This window comes from Trichoderma citrinoviride (genome assembly GCF_003025115.1).
Source record: "Trichoderma citrinoviride strain TUCIM 6016 unplaced genomic scaffold BBK36scaffold_9, whole genome shotgun sequence".
Classification (NCBI taxonomy): Eukaryota; Fungi; Ascomycota; class Sordariomycetes; order Hypocreales; family Hypocreaceae; genus Trichoderma; species Trichoderma citrinoviride.
Genome location: NW_020194717.1, coordinates 1256158 through 1279188, shown reverse-complemented (window position 1 = coordinate 1279188; position 23031 = coordinate 1256158). Strand labels below are relative to the sequence as shown.

Genomic DNA, 23031 nt, shown 5'->3' with positions numbered 1-23031 from the left:
GACCGCTGCGAGTCTGCCAGTTTCTTCGACACTAGTTGATTCGACCAAAAGAAGGACTAGATTTGGCGCGGCTGGCCAACAATTTCGCCGGCTTTTAACAGAGCGTTCACCCCATCAAGCCCGTTAACGCTCATAGGAGAGGGAGGCGGCGGTTCGTTTGCTGGAGTCATCAGCACATCACCGTTGCTTGTTTCCTCGAATCTCATATTCTGAAAAGCCGAAGAAGCGGTCTGCAAGCCTTCAGCACCTCATGTTAGCTGCGTTTCTCCAAGGCTTAGGCATCTCGAGAGTTTTTTGTACCATATCCCTTGGGCCCCTGATATTCCAAGGACGGCCTCTTTTGCTCAATCGGACTGGCAACATAGTAGGACGTATACGAGGGCGTCTCGTCTATTCGCTGTGGTTGGCCTTCATCCGATAAAAGTGCATGGATTGGCATGTGGCCTGCGCTCAATCTACTACTCAAGCTGCTTGACGATGCCGTCGGTATACTGCTGCCAGCAGAAGACGGCTCGTGATGTAGGGGCGGCGGCCTTGAGTCGACTGGCCACGAGGGTGTTCCTTGGGATATGGACCGTCTGCCATGGTCAGCTGACGCCAGTCCATGCATGGGTCCGGAGTTGTTAGCCGCTGGGGCGCTCGGTTGACCTTGTCTATCAGCCAACAAATCGAGGACTGATGGCAAAACTTGCTGCGGCGTGTCCGCTGGGTGTTCCCTCTCCCTTCCTGCTGAGTATCGCCGCCGAGGGTGCGCTTCGCTCTGTGGGGGTATGTCGCCATTCGGTTGCGATAGCCCTGGATATGACCTAGAGCCCGTCGTGGTATGATGAGTTCCTGAAGGAGAGTGCATCGAGGTCGAGCTGTTATGTCGAAGGCTAGGGGGCTCGCGAGATTCGCTTTCACGCATTCTCTCGCTGCTACTTCCGCTACCACTCGCTGTGGAGGTCGAGCCGCGCATGGCTGTTCGTTTCGCAGTCTCTTGGTCTAAGTCGACAACAGGTCAGCTCCAGTTCCACCCCAAAGGACCGGTACTAATCATGAGTCATCACAGACCTCGCTTGAGTTTGGCTTGCTTCTCGTTGAAGTCTTGGAGATACTTCATGTACTCGTGATATTGCGGAGTCTGCTTGTAGAGCGCCATCTCTCGGTAGTAGCGCTCCTTATCCGCTCTCGCCTGTGCTTCATAATACTCTCTCTCTTGCAACGGGAGGTTTTGCCAATTGCCCCCTACGAGCTTGGCTATTGCTACGAAAGAGAGAGAGGGATCTTTCTTCAAGTCCTCCCTGAGCTCTACCTCGAGGGATCAGCCAAAGATTCTCTATTTGCCAACACAAAGGCAAGGGCGCAACAATGTTGGAACTCACTGTTTGAAAAGAGCACATAGGCGCTCATGGGGCGTGGGGGTGCGTTTTCGTCGGGCTAGAATTAAGGATATTAGCATACGCAAGCTTGCCAGGGGAGGCTCTTCGACCGGTTGAGATATACCTTGGGGTGTCGGCGGTATTTGCGTTTGGCGGTGCTGTTTCCGCCACTGCCAGTGTGGCAGGGGGCTTCTCTTTTCCTATGAGACCCGTCATGCTTTTCATCGTCGAAGGCAGCCTGTACCGACGATAATGAGATACTGGGGTCGATTCCCCTGGCGTTGGCTATTCGTCTTTGAAGTTTCTGAGGTTGTCTGCGGTTAGTACTTTCCTGACGGCCTTTGCAACTTGATACATACCCGCCTGTGACCGAGCTTGACTCCCAAAGCATCGCTGAAATTCTAGTTAGCCTTGCCGAGACCACACCACACGCTACCATGGCAATCTACCCACAGATCAGACTCTTGAATATCGAGGATGGTATCCCAAGTGTCGAAGCCATGCTCAACAAAGGCGCTGAGATACTGCGAGATGCCGAGCTCCTTGAAGATCTCCTCCAGCTCTCTGCTCGCTTGATTTGACGGCATTTTGGGCTGGTTATCAAAGTGTGCAGCTGAGGAGCCGGGATGCAAGGCGAGGTTGATACAACCACGTCTTTTCGAAACCGACGAATTGATGATGTGTATAGCCGTTTACCGAGGTCGAGGGCGGAACTTCTCGCAACCGGGGAAGAATACGGGCACGGGCTTGCTTGCCCAACCTAGCCCTTTCTCTGGACGGTGGCCGACGACCTCTGTTGAAGCGGCCTTTACTATGGCGTACGGCGTCGATCTGCGGCTTTCTCCAAGGAGGGGAAACACCTGGGCGTGGTGGCGCGTCGTGATTTCGCAAACGACGGGAAGCGGCTCTTCGTGGCACAGCAGATTTCTACCATCAACGGCCTGGATGGAGAGAATGTAACAGTTGCCCAATGGACAAACGATTCGTTCATCGATCAGTCCAAGATCGATGCCTCAATTCCAACCAGCCGGGACAATGAGCTGAGTGATGAAGATGGAACTTCTGGTCAATATGGTCAAGCAATGGGCTAATGCTCGTCGAGGACATGGGACTGTTTTGTCTGATGAACAAACTCGAACCTAGCACGCCCTTGACTGGTCACGAACGTGCAATTTGGGAGATTTGATATCAGGAAGAAAAGGCGAAAACTAAGCGAGCCTATATCAAACAAGCTTCGCCACCTTCTTTGGCAAAATCGAGCATCTCGATCTGCAGCAGCAGGGTTGTCAAGCGTACTGTATGTACGAGACACTGGAGTTGCTGGCCCAGATAATACTTGGCGCAGAAGAGAAAATTAAGGCCTCAGGGGTTTCTGAGCTTCTCCTGGAGACCGAAAACCAGAATTGATCACGGTCTATCAGCCTTGAGATGGTGCAGTCGAGGCGACTGCGAATGGCCAATGAATTTTCCAGGAAGGCGTCAGCGGAGAAGGCAGCGAGGTACGAAGTACGGGAATCGAGATTGGACGTTTCTCGGGATGGAAAGGACACAACCATGCCGGACACTCTCTCACGGCAGAGACAGATACATGGGACTGGTTGGTAGGTTTCGGTGGTGCTATGACGGACACTGCCTGTCAGCATCTCTTTGAACGGAATGGCAAGGTTTCAACACGCCCCGCGGCACTGTATGTCTGATGTACCCTTTTTCTCCCTCCTTCTCTGTCTCCTTCTAGCACCTCTGGGACCCAGATTTTAACGGAACGTTATCGAGCTTGGCTAGGGTAGTTGAGCAAATGGGGGGTGTAGGCAAAGAGATCCGGTTTTGGGGGGACGAGATTGTTATGGGGGAAAAGGAAACCGAGAAGGAGAAAAGGTACTGGCCGCCTCATGCGAAAGATGGGAAACAGCACGGGGTTTTGGGATGACAAGAGAAAGGGAATGGGAGGGAGGGATTACTGGGGGCAAGATGGGTAGGGCATGGCAAGGGTAGGCGTGTCGCTATCACATCAGAGAAACCCGGCCTGTACTTTTACCCAGGCCGTCTGGACACCGACGACACGGTGATGGAAGGGGAGCGTTCTCGTTCGATTTGATCCAGGACCACAAAACGGATGGCTAGGGGAAATCGGCAGCGAAGTGAGGGATCGGACCTGGAAGCTTGGACGGACTCCACGAGCTAATACGGCAGGCAGACCAACGGGACGGGACCACAACGCCGTGATGTGTGCTGTGACTAACAGCCCTGATAACTGGGCGGACACCGAAAGGCTTTCGATGTACGAACGCTCTTGGACAAGGTAATAGGTGTGAGAGCAATTGCTTGTGTTGTTTTGGTTCTCACATGCTACTACGGTATTGTATGTGCAAGGTGAGGAAGAAAGATGACGATGATGTAACCCACACGAGATGTCAGATGGGCTCTTATTAGCTGGAAGCCCGTAATTAATGTGAATAGGGCCGAGACGCTTGGCTTCTTATCAAGATCTGGGAAACCTCAACGCATCACCGTCTTTGTCTCTCTAAAGATCAAGATTGCCTTGGTTTAGGATGCCGTCGTGGGGAGTCCCTTACACGCACAGGCCGCCACAACTTACAAGTACAACACAATACGAGCCTGAGTAGGGAGCGAAAGTCAGCCGTCGTTAGATTACAAGATTACAGAAACATGACGGAGGCTTGGAGCCCTTCCTTGGTCAAGCAGGACGGATCCACCGCAGGGAATTCCGCCTGAAACTGGCTACGAAATGCTCCGTTTCTCGTGCTTCAGATGAAGTTACTCATACGGCTAGGTGGTAACAAGTGCAACGGGCGACGCCACGAAAAAAGAAGATCTGCCACGTGTAATAGCCTGCCGCCCCATGGCAAGAATCAGCAGACGGGGTGGTTGTCCAAACGGTGGGCTGTACATACGTAGGTAGCACAAACGGTCAAGTGCAGTTGCATGGTAAGTCCAGCACCGGATTCCCCTTGGCCGTACATGCTACGCGAACGGCCCCATGAACTGTTGACAGCATGCAATAACGGGCGAAGTGAAGAGTGACGAGCAGAGCTGAAAAAAAAAAGAGCTAACGGATGAGTTTTCGAGGCAGGGGTTCGCAGGTATCAAGCCTCTTTGGCCTCTTTGGGACTCGGTTCGGGATCGTGGGTGCTGAACGTCCCAAGGATACGCCCCATGGGAAGAAGCTCTACGGGCCTTGGGGGTGCTTCTTCAGCCGCCACTGCTTATGATTAGCTGAGACGGAAACCGTACCTGTGCTTACTCGTACTTGTGCTCTTGGAAGGCGGGAATAGGGGGCAGAAGGAGGAGGGCTTGGAGGGAAACGGTGCTGGTTGCTGCAGCAGAATGCCTAGCAACGAGCGAGAAGTCGCATCGACATGGTTCAGACAGCTGGGGGAGCTCGACTAGCTCCGCTAACAAGGGCAAGGTTAAGTCGCCCTCCGCTTCTTAGAGCACAAGCCAGACGATTTCGGGCGACTGGCTGTCGTCGGGGTCACAGCATTGGTCCGGAGAGGGCAGCGATCTCGATCCCATTCAAGCTTCTGGGCTCGTGGCTTCAGGCCAGTGGATGGGCCTATGCAAGGGAAAAAGAGGGATGGGGCCAGGCACCGGGTGAGAAGTGAGAGCGGGCGAGTCGGTTGGGAGGCAAAAAAAAAAAAAGAAGAAAAGCGACAAGAAAGGTCGAAGAGCCGGCCTATCACAGCCGCAGTTGGGCGCTACGTCACAAACATGGACGGCCCGGAGGTGAATCTCCTTTGGAACTTTGGGTCCCCTCCCCATGCCGGCACTACGAGCGACTTAATCATGGGGGCTTGCTGGGAATCGAGGTCGACGCCTGGGAATCGGCTTGGGGTCACGCCACTATGCCTGTCTGGACGGGAGAGGACGAGGAGGAGGTCAGACACTCATCTTTTCCTCCTTACTTTGCGCCGCAGCTTTTGCTTCATTGACGTGCGCGGAGCTCAAGGTCCTGTTTTGCTGCACAGCCCGTTGCTTCTTTGTCGAACAGCGGACGGTTTGGAGCGGGCGAGGAGAAGATGGGATGGTGATGTGAAGCCAAGGAAGGCGAATTTGGGGACAGACCCCGGGTCGACAAAACGATGCTTTCGCGAGACAAGAAGATTGGCACGGGCCACAGGAGGACCGAGAGGGAAAGGTGAGAAAAAAGGAAAGGAAACGGTCGCCGGCAGTGTCTCATCTCGTACATCCGCCCAAGACAGAAAAGCAGCTTGTCGGGGGCGGTTTGCCAAATGGGGCAGCGATACGTGCCTTTCGTCTTTTTTTTCCAGCCACCTGAAACGGCGCGGCCATTGGACGTCGCTCAGTGCAATATGAGCTGGTGCTTATTGTTTGCTATCGAGATGGCGATGCTTGTACGCTGCGAGGCGTCATTCAAAGATTGCGCTCACAATTGGAGGGGAAGCGTGACGGGCATTTTGCAACCACGTCAAAAGCAGCGTCTCCCGCACAAACGAGACACGAATGGATGACAGGTCGCCTCACTGCAGCAGGGGGGAGAGAAGAGAAAGAATGGAAAAAAAGAGAGAGCTCCCTCTCCACCACCATGAGAGAAGAAAGAAGAAGAAGAAACAAGGGCCGGGCCAGCCCACTCAAACCTCGCAGTGCGACCCATTTTCCAAGGCCCGCACTTTACGAATGTGGACAATCCCGTTGATGAAATAGGACCAAAAATTGGGAGATCTCGATCCCATCCAACTGGTTCCCCTCCTTGGCTTTCCCCCGTCTGAATAGGGTCGCTCGGCCGGCCATCTTGGCTTTTTCGATTCTCGAGGCGCGTGGAGATCCAGGACGGCCGGGTTTCGATCAGCGGGCAGCCATGTGCTGGTTCCAAAACTGAAGTCGGGGGTTTATCTCTGTCAGATTCTGTACTGGCGTTGGCTTGTGTCGAGGACGAGTCACTCCGGGATCTGGGAGCCATCTTGTCAGTTGGAGCAAAGCCCGGTGCTCCACATCGGAGCCAGCTCCAGGGCCAGTGAGAAAAAGATTAGAAAGTGGTTTCGTTCGAACCATGATGTCAAAATGCTACCAAGACGGACCGTGTCTCGATTCAGCATTGGCTGTCAAATCCAGTCCTCTGTTAAGGGGTACGTCCTTGGTACAGTACGAGCACGGATTACTGGCGAAGCTACGATCAGCATCCCCCCATCCTTCTGTGCGGTGTTTTCCTCCGTCCGTGGGCCAAGGGCTGGTGCGAATCTGAGTTTCAGTTGATGATGCTCTCCTTGGATTGCGACATTCTGGACATTCATGCCTCGCTCATCTACGCTCGAACTCCTTCTCTGACATCCTTGTATGGGTAAGTTGATGAGAAGCTGCATGAGGGTCGGCCATTTCAGCTTCGACTATGTCGTTCATTCGGCCAATGGCGGCCGGCTGCGGGTTTTTAAGGATCTAGACCCCGTCGAACCCGCATGCATTGGGGAGGGAAGGGGTGGGAAGGGGGGCGTATTTTCGAAGTATCACAAGCGGCAGGACAGGGTGGCCAGCGGCGTTTTCATTACATAGTCGTCGAGGCTAAGCAGACTTGTGTGGGCTAGGGGACGTGGACGAGAGCTGGCACATAGTATGCCCAACAAAAGCCACCCGCGTGAGGAAGGATACCTACTACTAGGAGGATAACAACGAACGGAGAGAAAGAAAACGCTTCAATCAGCGCGGGCTTCATCGTACGAGATGTGGCCCAGTACCCGCGATGCGTGTGGTCCACGCAAGGAGCCTGCAGGTGATGCGGTGATTCGACTTTCCAGGGGTGGCTTCGGCAAGGCAAAAGCTTGGGAAACTTACTCGAGCTGGTGGTTCATACATGCGCGTCGACCACTTGCAGCCGCGAAAGGGGGGGCCTTGGGGGAGCTTGAGGGGGGGCAGGAAACTGACAGAAGCCCGCTCTGGTGAGGGAACGGAGTCGCCATCCAGTTGATCGACACACGATGGCACGTACTGGGTTTGTCTGGAGGAGTTATCGTATGTATCAATGTGATACATGTGCCGAGCTCAACTGCCCTGCTAATTTTAGTCTGATGCTTGGCCTTTGAAAGAGGCAGGACAAGACAAGACATACAAGACATACATTGATGCTGCACAGGCACACCGAGGCAAGCAGCCTGCAGGAGAGCAGCAAGTCTCAACCGCTACTGTACAGCACTCCTACATACTACTTGGAACTACCCAACCCCAAACTACTGCTACATACATGTACAGCACTAGCAGGATGCCCGGGGGAAGCTGTACTTTTCTCAACCATCCATGCTGCGGAACGGGCTTCCGTCTGCAAGCCGCCCCTCCGGTTTTAGGACAAGCTTTCATCGGCGGTTGGGCGCAAGAGCTGAAGGAAGCCGAGGTGTATCTTGAGTGTGAGTGTGCCTGATTTAACTGCGACTTGATCCCTGCTGGGGTTGGGTTGCTACCGGGGGACATGGGTATACGACCACCTTTGGTTGTTTTACATGGCACTTTGTGTGCATATGTAAGGAAGGCGTTCCTGGCTGGGCTTTGGATGGAAAACTACCTTACGGGCATGGGCTTGGGGATGTGATGTGTGACCGGTGAGTGTTCTGCCCGTCGATGCGGTCTTTGATATCAACTGGCTGGACGAAAGTAGATAACAGCGTGCAGCATCCGAGCTGTAAGGTCCATTCAACTAAGAATAGGAGAGACAAGGTGTTGGGTAAGGTACTCAGGTCTAGGTTGGTGTACAGATCGTTGTTAAGGTGCCTGATAGGTACATACAAGGTATGTACACACTTTTCGCGTACGAGCAGGTACTAATAATCCCTGGATCGAGAAGAGCGAAATGTCGAACCAAGATGCGATTCTTTTTTATTTTCCTCGTGATATAGTACCCAGAACATGATCAAAAGTGTAGATGTTGAATTCCTCCAAGTCGGGGTCTTACCAGCAAAGATTCCCATGGGTACCTTAAGGTTCAATGGGTACTATACAGTACAAAGGCGCGCTATCACGTGAGATGACTGCCAGTACGGAGGGAACATCTGCACTCCGTTTCGTTGGCCTTTTGGGAGGGAACAATTGAAGGTAAAGAAGGCGGTTGATTGCCCAGCCTTGCCAGCACGAAACACCTCTTTGACCTTTTGATACCTCTTTACTATTCGCCATCTTCATTTTAACACTTGCAACATTAACGGAGCCTTTGTTGGTTTGGCAAGATAGGAGTCGAACAGCAGCCCCATCCCTTGAGATATATAGGAAGCGGCAGAAACGACAACTATGGCTGCGTCATCGGACAGTCCATCGGGGGCCTCGTCGACTCAACAGCAGCACGAGGCTGGTGCTGGTGCTTCTGGTGCTCCTGAGGTTGATCTCGCTCAGGTATGTGTGTTGCCCGTTCATTCTAGAAACAACGATACCGAACTGCTTGAAGTCCCTGTTCTTCATCGTTTCTTCTACAAACTTTGGGTGCTGCGAGTGTTCATGTGCCTCCTCCATCTTTTGGTGTATCGGTGCTCGTTGTAGTTGCTGTCTCATCGGCCTTTTTTCCCCCTGTTTCTCCCTTTCTTTTCGACATCTCAGCTTTGTGATAGATTTGGCGTGTGTCCGGCGTTCTGAGCATCTTCGTTCTTCATATCATTTGCATTATACAAGAGCAGAGAGGAGTCGCTTTTACATATAAGAAACATGTGCATCAGCCTTATAAGCTCATGGCTAACCAGATACATATCATCCAGGCACTCAGAGATCTCGCTAGGTAAAGATGCGATACCTTCCATCTCCCCCGTCCACCAGTCCTCACCAAACCTACACATATCTCCCCCCCACCCCTTCTTTGCACTATCCATCATAATCCTCCAAGTGCTCCTTTATTCTTTCTCTAACAAGTCACGTTCTTCTCTCTCATACTACGCAATCTTTCCCCATCTGACCACCATCAAACCCCCCCCCCCCTTTCCATCCTATCTCATTCCCACCTCAATCACTTTAGTAAAGAAGATAAAAGCTCACCCTTCTTGATAAAGAGGCGAACAAGCCGCCACAGCAATGGAAGCAAATCTCACCAACCTCGAATCTAAACTCGACGCCCTCCTCGCCGCGTTTGAACCCCTCGAAGACGAGAAGAAGGGCGTAAAGAGCAGTACACTAAAGACGGGTGAGGAGGAGGAGAAGAAGTGAAGAAAGAAAAGAAGAAGAAAAACTCGGCGTTCCTCGTGCCTCCTTTTTGCCCTTTCTTATCATAACTTTTATGCGTTGCTTGTTCGGTGACTTCTTCCGCAGGCTTCGTTAAGGGGCTTGTCACGGAGACTACGTATAGACTTCAGAGACCTTGTCGAGGGGGGTCCACGGCGAATACGTATAGACTTAATCACAGTTCAGACGACTTTCTAGATGGACGGACTGAATTCTAAATCGACAAAGGGTAAACATTCATACCGTGAACTACAGTCAAGCAGGCATACATCGAATCAAGTTGCATCGAACATCAACCGTCATTCCAGATCACCGGCAGAGGCTTCACCATCAACATCAGACAAGCACCATCAGACAAGCACCATCAGACAAGCACCATCAGACAAGCACCATCAGACATGCCCATCAGACAAGCACCATCAGACAAGCACCATCAGACAAGCACCATCAGACAAGCACCATCAGACAAGCACCATCAGACAAGACATGATAGAACAGGGCAATCAAAGAACCTGAAACGAAAAAGCAAGCACTCTTTTCTCCTATCCACGTTCGTTGCATCCCATGTCTCCAATTTCAAGACCGCCACACCACCACCCCTTCTTTATCCATGTACATCTTCTTCTCCAGTCTTTCAGTCTCAAATCCACCATGCCATCAACGATCTCTGTGGAAAAGGCAGCTTGCATTTCTCGAGTGAATCATATAAGGAAAAGAAGGAGGGGAAAGGGAAAACATGCAAAGTCCACAGCCATCCCTTGCCCCCCGCACCAAATGATGGGAAAGACCAATCTCTTTCGCTATGCCATTTCGTCCAGGTAGTTTCCATAAACGCACTTCCATACTATTGCTACTGCAATAAGCCAGCGAGCCCCCCCTCCTTGATCCGATACTGATAAGAGATGAAAGTCCATGCAAATATAAAATTGAAACAAACGACAGGAGAGCAAACTGAGACGAACAGATACCATCAAATACAGTACACCAAAAGAAAGAGGAGAGCCATAGAGAAATTAGGGAATTTAATACTGAACCAAAGGCAAAAGGGACAAGACCGTTGCGTCTTTTTTTCTCGTCCAAGATGATAGCAACACCGTATTCGCCAGGTTGAAGATTGAAAAGGGGGAAGAGTAAAATGGACAACACCCCAGAACAGCAGTGATGCGGAAGAACACCATGGCCAAATGAGAAGAGCGCTGGAGGTCCGACGTGAGCAGCACGGAGACTCGCAAACGATGATGTGGCCTTCCCTGCTAGAGCAGCAGCGCGTGCGCGTAGGGCGTGATGCATGGCCCTCCCTTCTTTTCCCTGGGTGGAGATGCAGATAGGGTATACTTTGTCGTCAAACATAGCCCAGGGAAGTATGAAAAACTCGCATGGTCATAAGTTCATGTCAAGCGGCAGAACCGCAGACTCGATGGGACGCTCTCGAACTGGTATCGAGTGCCGCGACCCCATCGTTGACGGTGCCGATGCAAAGCAGCGTCATGCGCTCTTTCAACTCGAGAGGCTTCGTCGGTCGGCAAGTTCTTCGCGCGCTTTTGAGAAAGAATCCTCCTCCTCCATATTGTCCAGCTCTTCCATTAACTCAGCGCTGAAGCCGGTGATTTCCGTAAATCTCAGGCCAGCATTTGCTGCTGCTGCGTTTCGCGCCTCTTCCAGCGCCTTGCTGGTCGCCTTGGTGAGCGAGGGCCTGCTCTTCGTCATGGGCTCCCTGGTGGTGAAGGAGCGGCCCTCGAGGCCTGGGCGCAGCATGCCCCTTTCGCCGTCTATGCGTCCAGACGCCTTGGCCTCTGCCTGCAACGCCAGCTCTCGCTCACGGTTCTTCTCGAGCAGCGCACCTCCCAGGGTGGCACACTTGAGAATGGTCTGGATGAGCTGGTTTTGCTGCAGCGGCTTGGACAGATATTCGTCCATCTGGGCTTGGATGCACTTTTCGCGATCGCCCATCATGGCGTGCGCCGTGAGGGCGATGATGGGGGTCCTGTGCGTTCCCATGCCTCGTTCGTATTCGCGGATCTTGCCAGTGGCCTCGAATCCTCCCTGTCGAAAAGAGTTAGCTCCATAAGGCAGAGAGTCAAGTTGGGGTTAGTATGTCCACTCACCATGATGGGCATCTGCACGTCCATGAGAATCACATCAAACTTCTTCTGCTTCACAGCCTCGACAGCCTCCCAGCCATTGCCCACGACGGTGACAACATGGTGGTACTTTTCGAGAATTTTCACGGCCAGTTTCTGGTTGACAGTATTGTCTTCCGCAAGGAGAATCTCAAAGGACTTGGTAACGTCTGCAAGAGACGGCGTGGCCCTGTTCTCGAGGGCGGGGATCATGCCGTTGCTCAAGTCGATCAGCTTGCAGGGCATCGTCATGTAGGACGTGATGCCCAGGTCCAGACACGACTTGAGGCTGACGTGAACCACTGGAGCCAGCAAGACAATAGGAAGGTACTTAAAGTCATCTACCGCTCTCAATCTCCTAGCAGTATCAATTGAGTCAACGATGATGGCGTCGTACGGCAGAGCGCCGCCTTCCTTCAGGCGAGTGAGAGCCGAGCTCTTCTCGGAATTGACGACGACGGGGTGCAGGCCAATCTCTTCGAGCATTTCTCCAATGTGCGTGGCGGCGTTCGACTGGGACTTGTCGACGAAGAGAACCTGGTGGCCGCGGTACGGCTTCAGCTGCTGCTGGACGCTTTCGGCGTGCACGTCGGCCAGCTTCACGCGGCAGGTGAAGTGGAACTCGCTTCCCTTGCCCACCTCGCTGTTCACCCAGAGGTCTCCGCCCATGAGGTTGACGAATCGCTTCGAGATGGACAAGCCGAGACCGGTGCCACCAAACTTGCGAGTCATTGAGCCATCTGCCTGTTGGAAGGTGTCGAAGATGAGATTGAGCTTGTCCTTAGCAATGCCGATTCCGGTATCTTCGACGATGAACTCGATGGCATACTCGCCCGGTCCGACATGCCGCTTGTCTTCCTGCTCCTGGATGGTCAAGCTGACTTCGCCGTGCTCGGTGAACTTGATGGCGTTGCCGACGAGGTTCAGGATGATCTGCCTCAGACGGAAGGAGTCTCCGATGACATAGTCAGGCACGGAGCTGTCTACCTTATAGGTAAGATCAAGGAACTTCTCGTTGGCCTTGACCGCAAGGGTCTTTAGTGCGTTGAAGACGGTTCCTCGCAACGTATACGGGATCTCTTCAATCACCATTCGCCTAGCTTCAATCTTTGACAGATCCAGAATATCGTCAATGATGGTCAAGAGGCTGTTGGCAAGGTCGTTGACAATGTTGAGCATTTCTCGTTGGTATTGGGTCAGGTCGGTGTCCAGGGTGAGCTGCGTCATGCCGATGATACCGTTCATCGGAGTTCGAATCTCGTGCGACATGTTTGCGAGGAATTCGGACTTGGTCTTGTTGGCTAATTCGGCAGCCTCTCTGGCCTGTGTGTTCCTCTGGATACTGTCTCTGAGATTTGATATCATCTGGTTAATCTTTTTCTTGAGCTCGTCCATCTCGCCGGAGGCCTCCACGTCGACAAGCTTGGTGAAGTCCCCGTCGGTGGCCAGGTTAGTGATATCAGAGAAGGCGCGCACTTGAGTAGTCTACGGCAAGAGTTAGCACTTCAAGAGCTTTCCGGCTGGAGATGGAGGATTGCTTACCAAGTTGCTGGCCATGGTGTTGACATCAGTGGTAATTTCTTTCCAGCGTCCATTGAGTCCCGCCACGTCGGCTTGGGCCCCCATCTTGCCGTCGACACCGACATCTTTGGCGACTCGTTGGACTTCGTAGCAGAAGCTGGACAGACGCGAGACCATGTTATTGATGGTCTCTTTCAGCACCTTTATCTCACCCCTTGCCTCCACATCAATTGTCTGGCTCATGTCTCCGTTGGCAATTGCTTGCGTAACAGCCGAAATACTCCGCACCTGCATCAAAGTCAGCTACTGCGAATGCGTCGCCAGAAGAAAAGATGACGAGACATACCTGTACGGTGAGGTTCGAGGCCATGGTGTTGACGTTCTCGGTCAGGTCCTTCCACTTGCCCTCAACATTTGCCACCTGGGCCTGGCCACCAAGCGTACCATCCGTACCGACCTCTCGGGCCACTTTGCTCACTTCCACGGCGAACGTGCCCAGGCGGTCCACCATCTGATTGATGGTGTTCTTCAGCTCCATCATCTCTCCCTTGACCTCGACGCCAATCTTCTTGGTAAGATCGCCCCGGGCCACGGCGGTGGTGACCTTGGCAATCTCTCGCACCTGTGTCGTCAGGTTCATGGCCATGCCGTTGACATTCTCGGTAAGATCTCTCCATGTGCCCTCAACATCGTGGACCGTGGCCTGGCCACCCAGGCGACCCTCCGTTCCGACTTCTCTGGCAATCTTGGTGACTTCGCGAGCAAACTGCTGCAGCTGGTCAACCATGGAGTTGATGGTGGACTTGAGCTTGAACATCTCTCCCCGGCATTCGGCCTGGACTTTCTGCGTGAGGTCTCCCTTGGCGACGGCTGTGGTGACCTTGATAATGTCGCGCACTTGGGTCGTCAAATTGTTGGCCATGGCATTGACGTTGACAGTCAGATCATTCCACATGCCCTTGACGCCGCCAACGTCAGCTTGTCCACCCAGTATGCCTTCGGTTCCGACGTCTCTTGCTACGCGCGTGACTTCTGATGCAAACGTTCGGAGTTGGTCCACCATGGTGTTGATAGTCTGCTGGAGCTGCAGGATTTCTCCCTTTGCTGGTCGCTCAATCTTCTTGGTCAGATCGCCGTGAGCGACGGCTGTTGTGACGGAGGCAATTTCTCGCACTAGGAGTCATGTTAGATCAAAGCACATGCAATTTTGGAGGGTCGATCATGTATTTCGACCCGCGAGCCGTTGAAGGACAATCGAGGTGGGAAAAGAGGAGGGGAGCGGCGAAAAGGGAAGGAGTATCGTTTGCATACCTTGGTCTGTGAGATTCTGGGCCATTATGTTGACTATAGAAAGGAGTCACTGTCAGCTTCTTGAACACGACCATCGCAACATATACAGACAACCCAGCCAAAGTCCGACTAAAGGACATCGGGATAGGTAGGAGGAGCAGAGATAGGAAGATGGGGCCATACCATTGTCTGTCAACTCTTTCCACACGCCGTCTACACCACCAATTCGGGCTTGGCCGCCGAGCAGACCCTCGGTTCCGACCTCTCGGGCGACGCGGGACACCTCGCTGGCAAAGGTCTGCAGCTGGTCCATCATGGCGTTGATGGTACGCTTGAAGGTTGTGATTTCGGGGTCCATTTCGACGGAGTTCATGCGGACCTTCATGGTCAGGTCACCGCGGGCCACGGCCGTGACAATTTCGCCAATCTCTCGGAGGGCCTTTTGGAAGGCCTCGTTGGCTTTCTGATGCTTCCACAGCTCTCGCTCGAGCGTGGCTACCCGCTCCTGCTCGAGCATGGCCAGGGCACGCTCTTGAAGCTGCTTCTGTTCTAATAATTGGGCGTTAACGCCAGCAAGTTCCTGGCGTTGGCTGTCTAGGAGCTTGGACTGGTCGTCAACATGATCGCGCAGTCCTTGCAGCGCTTCCTTGGTCAGCTGGCGGGATACAAAAATCGGACTGTCCAAGCTACCTTGATGAGCCTGGGACAACCGTGGCTGGGGGGCCACAGGGGGCCGGCCGTTGACAGCAGGGTCAACATCATCGTTGAAGAGGGTATCATTGACTTCGTTGGGCGTCTCCGGGAAGACGGACGTGTTGGCCGAGGCGGACGCTCTGCTCTCCAGTTGAGAAATGCGTAGGGCGAGCTTCTCAAGCTCAATCTCCAGGGTCCGTTTTGCAGGGTTCTCACGGCCTGGTAGCTTGATGCTGGAGCCGGGCCCTATCAACGAGGAAGAGGCAGATGCAGACGCAGGGTCGCAGGCCAGGGAGGCGATGAGCTCTGCGGCAGCAGCGAGTGCTGCCGTATCTTCGATCATGCCGGGCGCTGGGGGGTTCCCCAGAGAGGGGAGAGAGAGAGGTAATATCGCGGAGGAGGCTGCGAAGCGGCGGGCGGAGAGGAGCAAGGGTGGCGAAGATGGAAGAATACAATGAGGAGAAGAGGAGGTTCAAGACGAAGAAGATGATAGTATTGTCGAGATTAGGATAAAGAAGAAAGAGTCGAAGATTTGTTAAAATCTCTAGGAGGAAGAGGCCCTGCTCTCTTGGTCGTCGACGGCGGGGAACAGCGGCAACTCGGCGGGCGAGGACGAGATCAAGGCGCCGGGATCTGGTAGTTTTCGGTCGGGTAAGCAATGAATCAAGGGCACAAGAGGCGGTAGTGCCAGAGTCATTCGATGGAGCGATGAGAGCAAAGGAGAGGCTTTTTGCAGAGCAGTGATTTTTTTTTTTTTTTCGACGGAGAGAGAGAGAGATGGCGAGAAGCAGATGTAGGTAGGTGGACAACAGAAAAGCAAGTAGAGCAGGGGGGGCGGAGCGCAGCAGCAGGGGACAGGGACAAGAACAAGAACAAGAACAAGCGCAAGAGGGCACACCTCTGCCTCTCTCTCTGCCGGTCCGGTTGAGCGTGTCGCGGCGATGCCAGGGAAAGCGATCACGGAAGAGGCGGCGAGGGCACAGGATAGTAGGCGGGCATGAGCGTGCAAAGGGGGGGGTTTTGCAGGAGTTGATTGTTGCAGGAAATACTAACGTTAGGAGATTGCAGAGTGTTGTTCGGGCTGCACCACCGCCCAGTGCAAAATGGTCCTCGAGGTGAGAGAGATGGAGGAGGAAGACTAGATCTGGGCGGACAGGGGAGGGACGGGTGGGAAGAGGAGGACTTGGAGCGAGGTACCACTGCAGTGGCAGAGGTACAGTATTCGCCGAAGCGTGAGCCCAGAGCCCGGCGCGCAGGTACCGCACGTGTACCTGTACCTGTGGCTGGCACAGCAGCGGCGGGAGGCGCTGGGCTTCTCTAGCGGTAGGGTCCTGTCGTAATGGCGCTGGAACGTGGGCGACCGCCACTAACAGGGCGGCTGCGCGTGAGCTGTGCCGTTTTGTGTTGGTGCTTGCGAGAACTTGAAGGGAGGGCAAATGGCGGGGAAGTACGAGGTACCCGGGCCTGACCAACCGGAGACGCCCTGCTGTGCCCGTCCGGGTTAGCGGTGCTGGGACATGGCCGTGAGGCGGCTGCTGGGCGACAAAGGCCTACAGCGATCGGCCTGTCTGTGCAGCTCAAGTGCGCTGGGACTGAGACGACGGATCTGTTGCTAATCTGCTTCGCTGGAGGTCTGGGGTGACGGATGGAGGTTTGGCGGGAGAGGACCCTGAGCCGGTCTGAGAACCCTGAGAGGGCAGCGCGCACCTGACAGATACGGGGCGGTGCTCTGTGCAGCAGAGCCGCAGCATACGGTAGCTGGTCTCTACGAGCTCCAAGGACTTGACGTCGCACAAGCTGCACTCGACAAGCTGTTGTGAGCACCCGTACGAGCACATAGCAGTAGCAGTAGCAGCAGTGTTATTACGCACGAGAACCGAAGCGATCGGGTACTGCGATACCTGGAGAATACCTCGAGGCACCATCCGCGGCACAGGAGCCGTGTGGCTGCTTTGGGGTGGCTTTCCCTTGCATGGAGATGACCTGTATCATCAGACAGGCCGCCTCGAGCACCAACTCGTACCTGGGCAATCATTTACAAGTAGTAGTGCGGGCAACTGGTTCAAATCCCCAGCACGAGGCTCTGTGTCTAGGATGAAGCTCCTGCAAGGATGGACTCATGCGTGTTGCAGGTTGATACTGAAAAAAAAAACCCCCCGTTGTTCTACATGCCCCAACATGACGGCCTGCTGTTATGCAGTGGGTTTGTGATCCTGGCCGTTTGACCTCGCCGGCACGTGGATTCCATGTCGTCTCTTCTTCCTTGCTTTTTTTCTCAGCCGCTTCCCTCTTCTGACATCAGGGCAGCGGACGGGAGAAGAATGAAGGGAAAATGAACAGATGCAGATCAGGAGGGCAAGATGGAGTGCAGGGCACGGCAGCCCAGATCGCACGCTGCAGCTCTTGATTTGCGTACAACTACCAGATGAGACGGAAACGCTACTACCCAAGCACCTAAAGAAAGATACAGCACAGCACAGCACGCACATGGTCTGATCTCTCTGTAGGTCCGTCCGTCGGTGTAAGCATAGGTGGACAGTACGGGATGAAAGTACAAGTACTCGGCCATACATACAACTACAGGCAGCATGTCCCGGCAAAGGCGAACGAAGCAAAGAGGCGGGGAGGCATTTGGAGCGAGAAAACACACTCCAACCGCTTTTGTCCAAGGCCTTGACAAGACAGCAGCACTACTGAGAGTCTAGACTAGCCAGACAGGGGGAGAAAAGCCCTTTTGCTACGACGAGTCGGTGCTAGCGAGTCGCTGAGCTGGTGGTCCTGCCCGGCCTGGACAGAGGCCAGACTCGCAAGCTGCTTTTTCGTGCTTCTCACCGTGGGAATACCGAACTGGAGCTTGCATGATCTTACTTGTCTAGTAAACTGCTACCTGAGTCGGAGCTGGCAGGTATAAGCCCGCAAAAAAAAGAAAAAAAGAAAAAAAGGATCTTTCCTCTCAGGCGAGCGAGCGAGTTTCCATCGAGCCTGATACGCCGCCTCGGTAGGTGGCGGTTAGAGTCCCATGCACACTTTGAATGGTGGTCCGGCATCCGTGCATGCGATGCGACTGCGGAGGTACGTGCTTGTATGTACATCAACGCCGCCTGCAACAACTTCAAGAAATATCTGGTTTGCCATGGGTTTCTGTTTCTGTTTCATGGGATTGCACGCCTCTCTTCTCCTTTTTTTTGCTTCTTGTCGTCTTCCATTTGGCTGCTCCAATTTGCCACCCGGACTAGCATGCCGGTGTGCATGGGTTTGTGAGGGACGGCGGCTCACGTCGCACCCCCGCTGGAGATTTTGCAGCGAAAAAAAAAAAAAAAAGAAGGGGGAAAATAAATCCAAGGCGAAAAGAAAACAAAACCCCGACAACAACTTGAAAGCTGTCGGATAAGATCCTTGGATCCCCTTCAGCCGCCCGTACATACAGACGGTGTGTGTCACTCGCACCGTAGCTGCGGAAGTACGTACATACATACATACATCTACACGTCCAGAGTTCCCAGATTTGCCATTGAGAAGCATTGGATCCCATCCATCTCCTCTTCTTGCTTGCAGCAGGTCTCTCCCTCCCTTGCTTCAGCCCAACCGGCCACGGAACTTGGGCCTGCTAATCAGGCGCCACGGTAGACGCCATGGCACGGGTCTAATGCCCGCGAGCTTTCCTTTTTCGCCGCTCCTTCGACGTCGGAGGCACGAGGCTCGTATTTTTGGCGTGAGGGGAGGGGGGCCTCGTCAGCCGTTGGAGGCGGTTTGCCGTGCGATCCCCTTGCTTGTATTGGCAATGTAGACAGACGAAGCTTTGGCCTTGAAGCTGCCTCTTTCTGTTTTCGTTCTTACGTGAGGCTTGCTTCAAACGTTGGTGACGGACATTTGACGATGCCGCTTAGGGAACTCTGTGACATGCTCGAGCTACGAAATACAAGGTCTAGGTAAGGCAGGGAGCCATTAGAGGTACGAATGTCTTTCAATAAGGCCGAGATTGTGTGTGCAGCTGCCTAAAGATTGCCCGCGGGCCGCAATCGCAAGCGCGGATAATACTACCTGCAAAGTTACTCGCACGAGCACGAATACAGACATGCTTTTCTGTGTATCCATCCTGGCATTGTTTTGAGAAGCGCCCCCCCGGACTCGAGGCCTTGTCTCCCCGACTTTTGTGGCTGTACGCCTAACAGAGTCCTAGGCTGGAGATGGGCTCCGATCTTCAGGGAAGAGGCTGTTTGGGAACGCACCAAGACGCTCGTGAGGCAGCAGCAGATCCCTTATAGCTGAAGCATCCCATAGGCTTGTGTGCTAACTTATCGAGAGGTGATTTGCACCATCACCAGTTGGGTTGAGAAGAGTAGACTACATGTACCTACCTTATGCTATCCAGTGCGAGTCCTTGTGATTCCCTCTGTTCAAAGTCATCTCCTCTTTGTACCTACCTTATTATGGCTCCCTCCTCGCCATCGTCGTTTATTACCCGAGCCTGCTTCTAGCCGTTTCAATGCAAGATCTTCAACGCCGTCAACGCCATGAGTTGCCCAAGATGATGCGTCTCCCCTCACATTCCATCATGGAAGACTTTGCTTTCCTACTACCAGCTGTCACTCTTTAAGAACATACCTACATGTGAATGAAACGAAGTCTTGCCTCCAGCAAACAGAATACGGATCTCAGTTGCTCAGCACTCCCTCTGTATTTCGTAGCGTAACACCTCGTGTGGAGAATCCACACCCAGCGCACAAGCCACAGACGTCACCGGCGGCCAGGTGCAAATCTACCTTAGTGGGCACCTTATACGGCTTTTGTCGCAACAGTACCTAATAAGGAGCAATAGCGGCTGCAGCGGAGAAGGAAATAAGACCCTTGATTTGTGTGAGAAAGCACGATACTATGTGGGTGCTCTTGTCTTCGTCTCGATATTTCTCTTTTTTCTCCCCTTGCCTTTTTTCTTTTCACATTGAATCGCAGGGACTTGAGGTGGATGAATGAGGAATAGCGCGCATTTGATTTGATGGGGATGACAGGGCTTTGACAGGCCGCTTTCTCTCTTCTCCTGCTGCTGCTGCTCACTCTCCAACTTGCCCTGCTTCCTTTTCCTGCTTGATTCTTTTTCTGCCTCTAGTGGACTTTGCAAGGCGGTCTGCAGGGTAGCAGCAGGAGAGTTCCAGACCCGAACCATCAGGCCCGAAAACCGGATTCCCCTCCAGCATTCTCTTCAAAATGCCTACAAAATCCCAGTCGAAGAAGCATGTTCCTTACTCGTAACGGTCAACCACTTCTCACGTGTCGTGGGTCCTTGTTCGCCATTGCCAAGCCCGCGGCGAAATGGAAAGGGTTCATAAACGTGCTGACTGATGAAAGATGATATGCCTATTGTAATAACAAAACCAAAGCAAAAAAAGAAAAAAACCCTCCCTTGCCCTGCGAAATAGCAAACCCCGTCGATCACCACCAAACGCAAGCAACTCAACTCATCCGCCCGTGTTTCACATAGACCCTAAGCAAATGACTGCCAGCCCTCTTTCCGGCCCCCCCAGACGGCCAGCGCTGATCAATGCGGGTTCCCGATTCCAAAGAAGACGATGAAAGAAAGCAAAAAGGTTGAAGGGCTGCCTCGAGAACCCCCCTGTGATGAATATCAACATCGAAGCCCATTTAGTATTCATCATTATTACCTACTGGGAACCTACCTGACTTCCCGAGCCTCCTCTAATAAGCTATGAGAAGTAATACTTACATATTGTCACCCCCGAGCCAAGTTCAAGTTGTCGAATGAAGCCGGAGTACTTCTTCCGCCGCTCTTCATGTGCCCTCTCCCGCATGTACAGCAGCGCATGCTGCCCTTGCACCCCTTGTCCCCCCAAGGCTAACGCCCAAAACGAAGAGCCCGAAGCAAGGACAAGGCCACCAAGAAAGGATACGTCAATGCCAGAAAAGACGCCACCAACTGCCATCCCCCGCCTGGACAGGGGTAGGTATTTGCTGCCCTTTTGTCTCCCTCTGCGTGTGTGCGTGTTGTGTTATCAGTATTTTTCCCCGTCAACTTTCCTCTTCGGATAGGGACAAAAAAGAAAGGAAAATGTTATCGTCTTCCTTACTTATTCACCCCCCTGGTCATCGAATTCCCGTCTACTTGCGCAGTACTTTGAACCTTTCCTTTTTTTTTTTTTTTTTTTTTTCCCTCGGGGCAAAATCACCGGTGAAGGCGGTGTCTTTTTCTTTTTCTTTTTTTTTTTCCTTTCCTGATGTGAGTGAGAATACCTGTTTTGCAGTTCGTCTTATCATAAAACGGCCTGGCCGGGAGCAGGCGAGAAACTATTACTACGGAGGCCTAGTAGAGACGCAACGTTCCGCATGACCCAAAGGACGGTGCAACTACTGGTATAGTAGTATTGCACCAATGCCCGTCCCTGGTTCCAATAGACGTCCAAGTGAAAAGGAAGGAAAACCGAAAACGTAGGTAGGCAAGGGAGAAGAGAAAATGTGACTGCGATATCGTCCAATCTAATCGTGAAACCCGCCACTCGCCAAGACCTTCTTTGCCTCTCTCTCCTCACATGCATATTCCCCCCCTTGTCCTCAAGTCTCTCTCAACACATCTCACATTCTCTCACCTACATTAGTAGTATAAAGCAGTAACACACACACCAACTACCTAAGCAGACGCCTTCATCCCCTCGTGTAACCCAAAGGACGGGCTCCCATCGCTATAGTGAACAAAGGAGAATACTGACATGTCCCCTTTGAGACAACGACCAAAACAACCAGCGCCCCCCAAAAAAAGCCATCCATGCCAAAAAGGCAGCCCCGTCCGCACGTTTTGCACCACAAGCCACCCAAGTAAAAAGTAAAGTAGTATCGAGGCAAAGTCGGCCATCCCACCGACTCGGTGAGAAAAACACCCTGGTCTCAATGGAACGGCACACACACACCCTGCAAGTTTCTTGTTCGTCGACGAACTCACAGAACAGGCAACGGCTTTTGCGCAAGAAGTGTGTGGTGTAGCAGCAGCAGCAGCCCAATGGGCAGCCATCCAACCATCGAGGCCGGGTTTCGGGGTTTCCTATGGCGAATGATGATGACCTTTTGCTCAGGGGTTTGTTTGCTATTAGCCATTTTGCAGTTTTGGACGGGTAGGACGTATCGTATATACGAAAGGATGTAAAGGCGTTCTACTATTGGGTGTGTGTTGTTGAGAGTCCTTGTTTCTGGGTTGGGTTTGCCGTGTGATGCTCAGGCACGGAATCCGTTTCCCATGGAGAGCGACATTCTGGGATCTAGAAACTACGCGATGAGCCATCTCAGGACGATATAACATCGCTTCCGCTTCTACTCAACAAACACCATACTAGCCTAGATAATCCTCTAAGAAGCAGGCATCACAAAAAGAAGCTGCCGTCACCACGCCTAAACACCATCGCTACGGCACTTCCCCCAAGGGCTTGAACCGGCAACCGGAACGCCCTCCCATTCGGCCTAACCGCCCCAATAGTCTCATGTGCAGATATACAAGTATTCTTGCCCAGGCAAAGTACTGGGTTCTGGCTTCATGCTTTCTCCCCCCTTTGCTCCCCCTGTCGTAAGCTTCCAACAGGGTGAAAAAGAAAAAACACCGTCAGTCTGCCACGATAACTCGTATTTTGTATGTGGTAAGCGGCGTTTGTTTTCTTTCCGGCCCTTGGACCTGCGTCGGGATCTTGGGCCTTGGGAACTGCACGGTAGTCCAAGTGAGAGAATCGGTGTGGGTTCCGGGCATTCGAGGATGGATATTGGGGAGAGATGCGATTCACTTTGTTCCGAGGTTCATCTTGAATGGCTCGGTAACAGTGATGAGAGAAGTGGCCGATGGTTTCCTGGACCCCTACCCTAGTAGCTCGTGCTGCATCATGGAAAGAGATGTG

General features: G+C 53.0%; 3 protein-coding genes across 3 annotated transcripts; 1 reads left to right on the top strand and 2 right to left on the bottom strand.

The window, feature by feature from the left end:
* Positions 1 to 56: 56 nt before the first annotated feature.
* BBK36DRAFT_1122166 (hypothetical protein) lies at positions 57 to 1948 on the bottom strand (the record flags this gene model as incomplete). Its single annotated transcript, XM_024890917.1, has 7 exons — positions 57 to 238; positions 301 to 984; positions 1054 to 1290; positions 1365 to 1419; positions 1486 to 1665; positions 1721 to 1754; positions 1815 to 1948. 7 exons carry the CDS (start codon positions 1946 to 1948, stop codon positions 57 to 59), a joined length of 1506 nt encoding a protein of 501 aa, XP_024748686.1.
* Positions 1949 to 8606: 6658 nt separating this feature from the next.
* BBK36DRAFT_21163 (hypothetical protein) lies at positions 8607 to 9506 on the top strand (the record flags this gene model as incomplete). Its single annotated transcript, XM_024897911.1, has 3 exons — positions 8607 to 8708; positions 9026 to 9084; positions 9353 to 9506. 3 exons carry the CDS (start codon positions 8607 to 8609, stop codon positions 9504 to 9506), a joined length of 315 nt encoding a protein of 104 aa, XP_024748685.1.
* A 1512-nt stretch (positions 9507 to 11018) lies between these two features.
* BBK36DRAFT_1133466 (histidine kinase NIK-1) lies at positions 11019 to 15488 on the bottom strand (the record flags this gene model as incomplete). The annotated part of the gene is made up of 5 exons (XM_024892095.1): positions 11019 to 11564; positions 11627 to 13126; positions 13184 to 13450; positions 13509 to 14335; positions 14636 to 15488. 5 exons carry the CDS (start codon positions 15486 to 15488, stop codon positions 11019 to 11021), a joined length of 3993 nt encoding a protein of 1330 aa, XP_024748684.1.
* Between the last annotated feature and the right edge of the window lie 7543 nt (positions 15489 to 23031).